Below are 11,445 nucleotides of genomic sequence, written 5' to 3'. Positions count from 1 at the left end.
ACACTGAGACACCTCAGTCCTCTCGGAGGTTTACATGCTGTGTAGCGTACACTGAGACACTGCAGTCCTCTCTGAGGTTTACCTACTGTGTAGTGTACACAGACACTGCAGTCCTCTCTGAGGTTTACCTACTGTGTAGTGTACACTGAGACACCGCAGTCCTCTCTGAGGTTTACCTACTGTGTAGTGTACACTGAGACACCTCAGTCCTCTCTGAGGTTTACCTACTGTGTAGTGTACACTGAGACACCTCAGTCCTCTCTGAGTCCTCTCTGAGGTCCTCTCTGAGGTTTACCTACTGTGTAGTGTACACTGAGACACCTCAGTCCTCTCTGAGGTTTACCTACTGTGTAGTGTACACTGAGACACCTCAGTCCTCTCTGAGGTTTACCTACTGTGTAGTGTACACTGAGACACCGCAGTCCTCTCTGAGGTTTACCTACTGTGTAGTGTACACTGAGACACCTCAGTCCTCTCTGAGGTTTACCTACTGTGTAGTGTACACTGAGACACCGCAGTGGGCTGGTGGAACCTTAATTGGGAAAGACGTCTCATTGTAATGGCTGGAATGGAATCAATGGAATGGTATCAAACACATGAAATGCACTCAGACCAGAGAATGAAACAGTAGCAGCCCTCCTCTCTGGAAGTGTCCAGTCAGCTCAGGAATGGTGCTCTCCCTGGTTCACTCCCTGGAGTCCTGGTTCTTATTGAAGGAGTAAATACAAGCAGTTCATTCAGTCTGTAGCTCTGTGTCTATGGACGTCCCTCAGACAGACAGGCATTATCTGGCACAGGAAAGGTTTTATCTTGTCCAAATCACATCACATCTCAATGGCACTTAGAGAGGGATTGGTAGTTGAAACAAGAAAAGGGAAAAACTATCAAACTTCGCTGTTTTGCATTTCAATTCAAGACACTCCTAATATGTTTTTTTTTCAGAGGAGAGTAAACTTTGCGACCACACATGCCATCAAAACTTTAGTCGTCCCGGTAATGATTGGTAATCATGACGTCCTGTCGTGTCACACCTGATTGGTTGAGGTGTGAGGGTCAGAGTTCAGGGGTGAAGGCCCTCAGTAAAAAATGGCCACTGATGATGATGTCACACTAACGCTCCGCTCGACCGTCACCTCTTTTTCACCTCCTTTGCTGACCAGATCTTCACTGTCATATCACTAGAGAGAGAAAGAGAGTGAGAGTGAGAGTGAGAGTGAGAGATGGAGAGTGAGAGAGAGAGAGAGAGAGAGAGAGAGAGAGAGAGAGAGAGAGAGAGAGAGAGAGAGAGAGAGAGAGAGAGAGAGAGAGAGAGAGAGAGAGAGAGAGAGATAAGGAGACCAAGAGAGAGAGAGGGAGAGACATAAGGAGACCAAGAGAGAGAGGGAGAGATATAAGGAGACCAAGAGTAGAGAGAGGGGGAGACATAAGGAGACCAAGAGAGAGAGAGGGGGAGACATAAGGAGACCAAGAGAGAGAGAGGGAGAGACATACGGAGACCAAGAGAGAGAGGGAGAGATATAAGGAGATCAAGAGAGAGAGAGGGGGAGACATAAGGAGACCAAGAGAGAGAGAGGGAGAGACATACGGAGACCAAGAGAGAGAGAGGGAGAGACATGAGGAGACCAAGAGAGAGAGAGGGAGAGACATACGGAGACCAAGAGAGAGAGGGAGAGACATAAGGAGACCAAGAGAGAGAGGGAGAGACATAAGGAGACCAAGAGAGAGAGGGAGAGACATAAGGAGACCAAGAGAGAGAGGGAGAGACATAAGGAGACCAAGAGAGAGAGGGAGAGACATAAGGAGACCAAGAGAGAGAGGGAGAGACATAAGGAGACCAAGAGAGAGAGGGAGAGACATAAGGAGACCAAGAGAGAGAGGGAGAGACATAAGGAGACCAAGAGAGAGAGAGGGAGAGACATAAGGAGACCAAGAGAGAGAGAGGGAGAGACATAAGGAGACCAAGAGAGAGAGGGAGAGACATAAGGAGACCAAGAGAGAGAGGGAGAGACATAAGGAGAACAAGAGAGAGAGGGAAGAGAGACATAAGGAGACCAAGAGAGAGAGAGGGAGAGACATGAGGAGACCAAGAGAGAGAGAGGGAGAGACATAAGGAGACCAAGAGAGAGAGGGAGAGACATAAGGAGACCAAGAGAGAGAGGGAGAGACATAAGGAGACCAAGAGAGAGAGGGAGAGACATAAGGAGACCAAGAGAGAGAGGGAGAGACATAAGGAGACCAAGAGAGAGAGGGAGAGACATAAGGAGACCAAGAGAGAGAGGGAGAGACATAAGGAGACCAAGAGAGAGAGAGGGAGAGACATAAGGAGACCAAGAGAGAGAGAGGGAGAGACATGAGGAGACCAAGAGAGAGAGAGGGAGAGGGAGAGACATAAGGAGGCCAAGAGAGAGAGGGAGAGACATAAGGAGACCAAGAGAGAGAGGGAGAGACATAAGGAGACCAAGAGAGAGAGGGAGAGACATAAGGAGACCAAGAGAGAGAGGGAGAGACATAAGGAGACCAAGAGAGAGAGGGAGAGACATAAGGAGAACAAGAGAGAGAGAGGGAGAGACATAAGGAGACCAAGAGAGAGAGGGAGAGACATAAGGAGACCAAGAGAGAGAGAGGGAGAGACATAAGGATACCAAGAGAGAGAGGGAGAGACATAAGGAGACCAAGAGAGAGAGAGGGAGAGACATAAGGAGACCAAGAGAGAGAGAGGGAGAGACATGAGGAGACCAAGAGAGAGAGGGAGAGACATAAGGAGACCAAGAGAGAGAGGGAGAGACATAAGGAGACCAAGAGAGAGAGAGGGAGAGACATAAGGAGACCAAGAGAGAGAGGGAGAGACATAAGGAGACCAAGAGAGAGAGAGGGAGAGACATAAGGAGAACAAGAGAGAGAGGGAGAGATATATAAAGAGAACAAGAGAGAGAGGGAGAAACAGAGGGAAGGAAAGCGAGAGACAGAGGGAGGAGTGCAAGAGGAGACCGAGAGAGAGAGGGAGAGACAGAGGGGGGAGAGCAAGAGGAGACCGAGAGAGAGAGAGACAGAGGGGGAGAGCAAGAGGAGACCAAGAGAGAGAGGGAGAGACAGAGGGAAGGAAAGCGAGAGACAGAGGGAGGAGAGCAAGAGGAGACCGAGAGAGAAAGGGAGAGACAGAGGGGGAGAGCAAGAGGAGACCAAGAGAGAGAGGGAGAGAGAGGGGGAGAGCAAGAGGAGACCAAGAGAGAGAGGGGGAGAGCAAGAGGAGACCAAGAGAGAGAGGGAGAGACAGAGGGGGGAGAGCAAGAGGAGACCAAGAGAGAGAGGGAGAGAGAGAGGGGGGAGAGCAAGAGGAGACCAAGAGAGAGAGGGAGAGACAGAGGGGGGAGAGCAAGAGGAGACCAAGAGAGAGAGGGAGAGACAGAGAAGGAAAGAATGATTCAATTGGCAGCATCTTCAAACAGTTCCATTGTGACTCCCACACAGCACCAGAGGGACAAGACATCAAAACCTACAGTTCACAGAAGGAGACACACAGATGATACTGCCTAGTCCTCCACCTTCGAGGGAGCACAAAGGAATCAGGCCCAAAATAGACATCAAACATCCTTCTCCTCTGTGCCATACAACCTCCCCTCAGATAGAGCAAGCATCACAACACTCATCACTCTTTCTGTCCCCTCTCTCAAACAGTGGTGGAAAAAGTACCCAATTGTCATACTTGAGTAAAAGTAAAGAAAATAGAAAACGACTCAAGTAAATGTGAACATCACCCAGTAACGTTCTACTTGAGAAAAAGTCTAAAAGTATTTGGTTTAAAATATACTTACAGTTGAAGTCAGAAGTTGGCTTTCCACCACGATAGGTGAATTAACCTAACAGGCTGTCAGTTGAATCATTGAGCCCTATACATAAAATCAGTCTCAAATATGTCTGGCCAGTTATGTATGATTTTCAGTAACAGTGTGTGTGTGTATACAGTTGAAGTCAGAAGTTTGCATACACTTAGTTTAGAGTCATTGAAACTAGTTCTTCAACCACTCTGCACATTTCTTGTTAGCAAACTATAGTTTTGGCAATTTGGTTAGGACATCTACTCTGTGTATTCCACAAGTCATTTTTTGTTTACAGACAGATTATTTCACTTATAATTCACTGTATCACAATTCCAGTGGGTCAGAAGTTTACATACACTAAGTTGACTGTGACTTTAAACAGCTTGGAAAATTCCAGAAAATGATGTCATGGCATAGAAGCTTCTGATAGGCTAATTGACATCATGTGAGTCAATTGGAGGTGTACCTGTGGACGTATTTCAAGGCCTACCTTCAAACTCAGTGCCTCTTTGCTTGACATCATGGGAAAATCTAAAGAAATCAGCCAAGACCTCAGAAAAACTATTATAGACCACCACAAGTCTGGTTCATTTCCAAACGCCTGAAGGTACCACGTTCATCTGTACAAACAATAGTACGCAAGTATAAACACCATGGGACCACGCAGCCGTCATATCGCTCAGGAAGGAGATGCGTTCTGTCTCCTAGAGATGAACGTACTTTGGTGTGAAAAGTGCAAATCAATCCCAGAACAACAGCAAAGGACCTTGTGAAGATGCTGGAGGAAACGGGTACAAAAGTATCTATATCCACAGTAAAACAAGTCCTATATCGACATGACCTGAAAGGCCGCTCAGCAAGGAAGAAGACTCTGCTCCAAAACCGCCATAAAAAAGCCAGACTATGGTTTGCACCTGCACATGGGGACAAAGGTCGTACTTTTTATAGCAATGTCTGATGAATCAAAAATATAACTGTTTGGCCATAATGACCATCATTATGTTTGGAGGAAAAAGGGGGAGGCCGAAGAACACCTTCCCAACCGTGAAGCACGGGGGTGGTAGCATCATGTTGTGGGGTTGCTTTGCTGCTAGAGGAACTGGTGCACTTCACAAAATAGATGGCATCATAAGGAGAAAGATTATGTGGATATATTGAAGCAACATCTCAAGACATCAGTCAGGAAGTTAAAGCGTTGTCGCAAATGGGTTTTCCAAATGGACAATGACCCCAAGTATACTCCCATAGATGTGGCAAAACGGCTTAAGGACAACAAAGTCAAGGTATTGGAGTGGCCATCACAAAGCCCTGACCTCAATCCTATAGAACATTTGTGGGCGAGCAAGGAGGCCTACAAACCTGACTCAGTTACACCAGCTCTGTCAGGAAGAATGGGCCAAAATTCACCCAATTAATTATGGGAAGCTCGTGGAAGGCTACCCGAAACGTTTGACCCAAGTTAAACAATTTAAAGTCAATGCTACCAAATACTAATTAATTGTATGTAAACGTCTGACCCACTGGGAATGTGATGAAGGAAATAAAAGCTGAAATAAATAATTATCTCTACTATTATTCTGACATTTCACATTCTTAAAATAAAGTGGTGATCCTAACTGACCTAAGACAGGGAATTTTTACTAGAATTAAATGTCAGGAATTGTGAAAAACTGAGTCCACCAGATCAGAGGCAGTAGAGATGACCAGGGATGTTCTCTGTTTAGTGAGTCCACCAGATTAGAGGCAGTAGGGATGACCAGGGATGTTCTCTGTTTAGTGAGTCCACCAGATTAGAGGCAGTAGGGATGACCAGGGATGTTCTCTGTTTAGTGAGTCCACCAGATCAGAGGCAGTAGGGATGACCAGGGATGTTCTCTGTTTAGTGAGTCCTCCAGATCAGAGGCAGTAGGGATGACCAGGGATGTTCTCTGTTTAGTGAGTCCACCAGATCAGACACAGTAGGGATGACAAGGGACGTTCTCTTGATAAGTGAATTTGACTATTTTACTGGCCTGCTAAGTATTCAAAATGTAATGAGTACTTTTCACTGCTGCTCTCAAACAACATACGTACTCTCCTACCCCCCCCCACAACATATGTACTCTCCTACCCCCACCCCGATCAACATACGTACTCTCCTATCCCCCCACCACGAACAACATACGTACTCTCCTACCCCCCCACCCCGTCAACAAACGTACTCTCCTATCCTCCCTCCATGTATCCCCCCACCCCGAACAACATACGTACTCTCCTACCCCCCCACAACATATGTACTCTCCTACCCCCCCACACCGATCAACATACGTACTCTCCTACCCCCCCACCCCATCAACAAACGTACTCTCCTATCCTCCCTCCCTGTATCCCCCCACCCCGATCAACATACGTACTCTCCTATCCTCCCTCCCTGTATCCCCCCACCCGATCAACATACGTACTCTCCTACCCCCCACCCCATCAACAAACGTACTCTCCTATCCCCCTCCCTGTATCCCCCGATCAACATACATACTCTCTTATCCTCCCTCCCTGTATCCCCCCCCCAAACCGATCAAACATAGCTCTAAGTGATGTTTTTAAAATACTATAATTGTATTAGGAAGATAAAAAGTGAAACAACTTCTTTTCTCTGCAGTTCTCCCTGATAAGAAACTCCCAGCTGAGCTGCCAATTTACTCTGAATCCCCTCTCCATTCACAACCTCCCGAGCAATACTGTATTTAAGGTTTTAATGCCCTGGAATACACTCCCTCCCTCCCCAACCCCTCCAACATCAGGCTTCTAGCTGGGCTCACTGGGGTGTGTTGCAGTGGTGTGTGTGTGTGTGTGCGTGCGTGCGTGCGTGCGTGTGTGCGTGTGTGCGTACTGTGTGTGCGTGCATACTGTGTGTGCGTGCGTGTGTGCGTGCGTGCGTGTGTGCGCACTGTGTGTGCGTGCGTACTGTGTGTGTGTCTTGGTAGGTAGGACCCACTTAACAGATCCAGCTGACATGGCCAAAGATAGGAGTGGGGTTATTCTATTCTCAGATGAATTCACAGTGAGAATACATACAGTACTGTAGTGTCTCTACCTATTAGGATCTTCATTTGAAGACCAAAAGGGGTAACAGGGGAAGAGGAGAAGTTGGGAGAGTGTGTTGTGAAGAAATGTCTTGAGAGGGCAACACAGCAAGAAGAAGAGAAAGAAATGGATAAAAGGAGTATACCAGAGGAGAGCAGAGAAGAGGATTAGCCAAATGAAGACAGGGAGAGAAAAATAGTGAGAAAAATAAGGGACTAATGAGTTCCAGAGGAGAACAGAGGCAACGGCGCGAGACAGGGCTCTAGAGAGATGAAGAGAATGAATGGAAGTACCAGGGGAGAACAGAGGCAACAGCACGAGACAGGGCTCTAGAGAGATGAAGAGAATGAATGGAAGTACGAGAGGAGAACAGAGGCAACAGCACGAGACAGGGCTCTAGAGAGATGAAGAGAATGAATGGAAGTACGAGAGGAGAACAGAGGCAACAGCACGAGACAGGGCTCTAGAGAGATGAAGAGAATGAATGGAAGTACCAGGGGAGAACAGAGGCAACAGCACGAGACAGGGCTCTAGAGAGATGAAGAGAATGAATGGAAGTACGAGAGGAGAACAGAGGCAACAGCACGAGACAGGGCTCTAGAGAGATGAAGAGAATGAATGGAAGTACCAGGGGAGAACAGAGGTTGTGAGCTGGAGTGAAGGCTCACGGGAGGCTGGTAGCGCGACCCTTGATGGCCAGAACCCGTCGAGGTAGACAGGGGGTTAAACCCGGGACATAGCTCCATAACTTCACCCTGCAGTCACTGAGGTAGTAGGAGGAGGAGGAGAAGGAGAGGCGAGGAAGGGAAGAAGGGAAGAAGGGAAGAGAAAATAAATGAGAAGAGAAACAAAATGAAGAAGGGGAAAGAGAGGAGAACAGAAGGAGGGAGGAGAGGGAAGAGAGGACAGGTTAAAGCAGGTTAGTACAAGATGAAGCTGAGCTCAGTAAAGGAGTACTCAGTCAGATGGTTTGGTGAGAGTGGTAAGCTTGAAATGTGTTAGATGTAAGTACAGGGAGAATAAAGGCTGTTTGGGGTACAGGGAGGACAGAGGCTGTTTGGGGTACAGGGAAGACAGAGGCTGTTTGGGGTACAGGGAGGACAGAGGCTGTTGGGGGTACAGGGAGGACAGAGGCTGTTGGGGGTACAGGGAGGACAGAGGCTGTTTGGGGTACAGGGGGAGGACAGAGGCTGTTGGGGGTACAGGGAGGACAGAGGCTGTTTGGGGTACAGGGAGGACAGAGGCTGTTGGGGGTACAGGGATGACAGAGGCTGTTTGGGGTACAGGGGGGGGCAGAGGCTGTTGGGGGTACAGGGAGGACAGAGGCTGTTGGGGGTACAGGGAGGACAGAGGCTGTTGGGGGTACAGGGAGGACAGAGGCTGTTTGGGGTACAGGGGGGGCAGAGGCTGTTGGGGGTACAGGGAGGACAGAGGCTGTTGGGGGTACAGGGAGGACAGAGGATGTTTGGGGTACAGGGGGACAGAGGCTGTTGGGGGTACAGGGAGGACAGAGGCTGTTTGGGGTACAGGGGGGGGGGGGGCAGAGGCTGTTGGGGGTACAGGGAGGACAGAGGCTGTTTGGGATACAGGGGGGACAGAGGCTGTTTGTGGTACAGGGAGGACAGAGGTTGTTGGGGGTACAGGGTGGACAGAGGCTGTTGGGGTACAGGGAGGACAGAGGCTGTTGGGGGTACAGGAAGGACAGAGGCTGTTGGGGGTATAAGGAGGACAGAGGCTGTTGGGGGTACAGGGAGGACAGAGGCTGTTGGGGGTACAGGGAGAACAGAGACTGTTTGGGATACAGGGAGGACAGAGGCTGTTGGGGGTACAGGGAGGACAGAGGCTGTTGGGGGTACAGGGAGGACAGAGGATGTTTGGGGTACAGGGAGGACAGAGGCTGTTGGGGGTACAGGGGGGACAGAGGCTGTTGGGGGTACAGGGAGGACAGAGACTGTTGGGGGTACAGGGGGGACAGAGGCTGTTTGGGGTACAGGGAGGACAGAGGAGGTTTGGGGTACAGGGAGGACAGAGGCTGTTGGGAGTACAGGGAGGACAGAGGCTGTTGGGGTTACAGGGAGGACAGAGGCTGTTGGGGTACAGGGAGGACAGAAGCTGTTGGGGGTACAGGGAGGACAGAGGCTGTTGGGGGTACAGGGAGGACAGAGGCTGTTGGGGGTACAGGGAGGACAGAGGCTGTTGGGGTACAGGGAGGACAGAGGCTGTTTGGGGTACAGGGAGGACAGAGGCTGTTTGAGGTACAGGGAGGACAGAGGCTGTTTGGGGTACAGGGAGGACAGAGGCTGTTGGGGGTACAGGGAGGACAGAGGCTGTTGGGGGTACAGGGAGGACAGAGGATGTTTGGGGTACAGGGAGGACAGAGGCTGTTGGGGGTACAGGGAGGACAGAGGCTGTTGGGGGTACAGTATGAAGCAGGCCCATGCACACCCTCTGACTGAAACAGTTCTCAGCAGTCTTCCATACAGTACAGGCCACTCAGACAAACATACTGAACATGCTGATGAGAGGACTGGTCGCAGGCATCAGCTAAGTTCTACGAAGCCTGGTCAGTAACTGTCTGGGGATGAGTGATTCCAAAAACATTTATAGTTGAGATGGGAAAAAAATCATGCACCAGTCACCGTGTTGCATTTTGACAACAACAAAGAGCCTTTTCTCATTGGATTGTCATTGTAGTATCTTCTCAGAAAAGACCAAGCACAACATATACTGTATAACCTTACCCTCCCAATATATTTGACTTGATTGTATACAGCAGTACTGTGCATCCAAGACTATCCCAGATAATCCAAGTACAATCCAAGACAATCCAAGACAATCCAAGACAATCCAAGACAATCCAAGTACAATCCAAGACAATCCAAGACAATCCAAGACAATCCAAGACAATCCAAGTACAATCCAAGACAATCCAAGTGCAATCCAAGACAATCCAAGTGCAATGCAAGACAATCCAAGACAATCCAAGTCAATCCAAGACAATTCAAGCACAATCCAAGACAATTCAAGTACAATCCAAGTACAATCCAAGACAATCCAAGTACAATCCAAGTACAATCCAAGTACAATCCAAGACAATCCAAGACAATCCAAGTACAATCCAAGACAATCCAAGTCAATCCAAGTACAATCCAAGACAATCCAAGTACAATCCAAGACAATCCAAGACAAGACAATCCAAGTCAATCCAAGACAATCCAAGTACAATCCAAGTCAATCAAAGACAAGACAATCCAAGTACAATCCAAGTACAATCCAATTTGTAAGTCGCTCTGGATAAGAGCGTCTGCTAAATGACTTAAATGTAAATGTAAAAGTACAATCCAAGACAATCCAAGTCAATCCAAGACAATCCAAGTACAATCCAAGTCAATCAAAGACAAGACAATCCAAGTACAATCCAAGACAATCCAAGACAATCCAAGTCAATCCAAGACAATCCAAGTACAATCCAAGTACAATCCAAGTCAATCAAAGACAAGACAATCCAAGTACAATCCAAGTCAATCCAAGTACAATCCAAGACAATCCAAGTACAATCCAAGTCAATCAAAGACAAGACAATCCAAGTACAATCCAAGACAATCCAAGACAATCCAAGTCAATCCAAGTACAATCCAAGTCAATCAAAGACAAGACAATCCAAGTACAATCCAAGACAATCCAAGTCAATCCAAGTACAATCCAAGTCAATCAAAGACAAGACAATCCAAGTACAATCCAAGACAATCCAAGTACAATCCAAGTCAATCAAAGACAAGACAATCCAAGTACAATCCAAGACAATCCAAGACAATCCAAGTCAATCCAAGACAATCCAAGTACAATCCAAGTACAATCCAAGTCAATCAAAGACAAGACAATCCAAGTACAATCCAAGACAATCCAAGTCAATCCAAGTACAATCCAAGACAATCCAAGTCAATCCAAGTACAATCCAAGACAATCCAAGTCAATCCAAGACAATCCAAGTTAATCCAAGACAATCCAAGTACAATCCAAGTCAATCAAAGACAAGACAATCCAAGTACAATCCAAGTCAATCCAAGTACAATCCAAGACAATCCAAGTACAATCCAAGTCAATCAAAGACAAGACAATCCAAGTACAATCCAAGACAATCCAAGACAATTCCCATCCTATGATTATATCATATGTAGTAATGTCATGCCTGGATGTAGTGGGAAATAATCTCAGGGGAAAGTCTGGCTGACAACAACAACAACAACAACAACAACAACAACAACAACAACAACAACAACAACAGACTGTTTATTGTAATACTAATGTGTTACCTGGAAGCGGTGAAGATGTGTCGTGAGTTGGTGCAGATGGCGTTGATAGGGCTCTCGTGGCCCCTGACCTCTCCTATGGGGGTGAAGTTGTCAACGTTCCACACCTTCAGCATGCCCCCCCGACATGCACTCAGCAGCATGGGCCGACCTGGAACATAGGCCAGTGCACACACCCAGTCCTTATGGGCATTAGGGATTTGCTGAGAACAGACAGGAGAGAGGAAGGAGAAGCTTCTGGTTAGTGTACTTGT

The 11,445-nt window shown here is 47.8% G+C and overlaps 1 protein-coding gene across 2 annotated transcripts in view; it reads right to left on the bottom strand.

Annotated features, from left to right (window-relative positions):
* Nucleotides 1-301: 301 nt before the first annotated feature.
* The window catches only part of LOC124003619 (kinesin-like protein KIF21B), a 153,729-nt gene continuing 142,585 nt past the window's right edge, over nucleotides 302-11,445 (bottom strand). The window contains exons 32-34 of one of the 2 annotated variants that reach the window (XM_046312027.1): nucleotides 11,195-11,394; nucleotides 7,510-7,645; nucleotides 302-1,178 (exon numbers count right to left, since the gene is read on the bottom strand). In XM_046312027.1, the coding sequence (XP_046167983.1) occupies nucleotides 7,546-7,645; nucleotides 11,195-11,394 (300 nt within the window). In that variant the 3' untranslated portion in view covers nucleotides 302-1,178; nucleotides 7,510-7,545. The remainder of the gene's footprint in view (nucleotides 1,179-7,509; nucleotides 7,646-11,194; nucleotides 11,395-11,445) is intronic. The other variant, XM_046312028.1, reaches the window with a different exon arrangement.

Source organism: Oncorhynchus gorbuscha, linkage group LG18, assembly GCF_021184085.1.
Source record: "Oncorhynchus gorbuscha isolate QuinsamMale2020 ecotype Even-year linkage group LG18, OgorEven_v1.0, whole genome shotgun sequence".
Classification (NCBI taxonomy): domain Eukaryota; kingdom Metazoa; phylum Chordata; class Actinopteri; order Salmoniformes; family Salmonidae; genus Oncorhynchus; species Oncorhynchus gorbuscha.
This window is presented reverse-complemented; position numbering and strand designations above follow the sequence as displayed.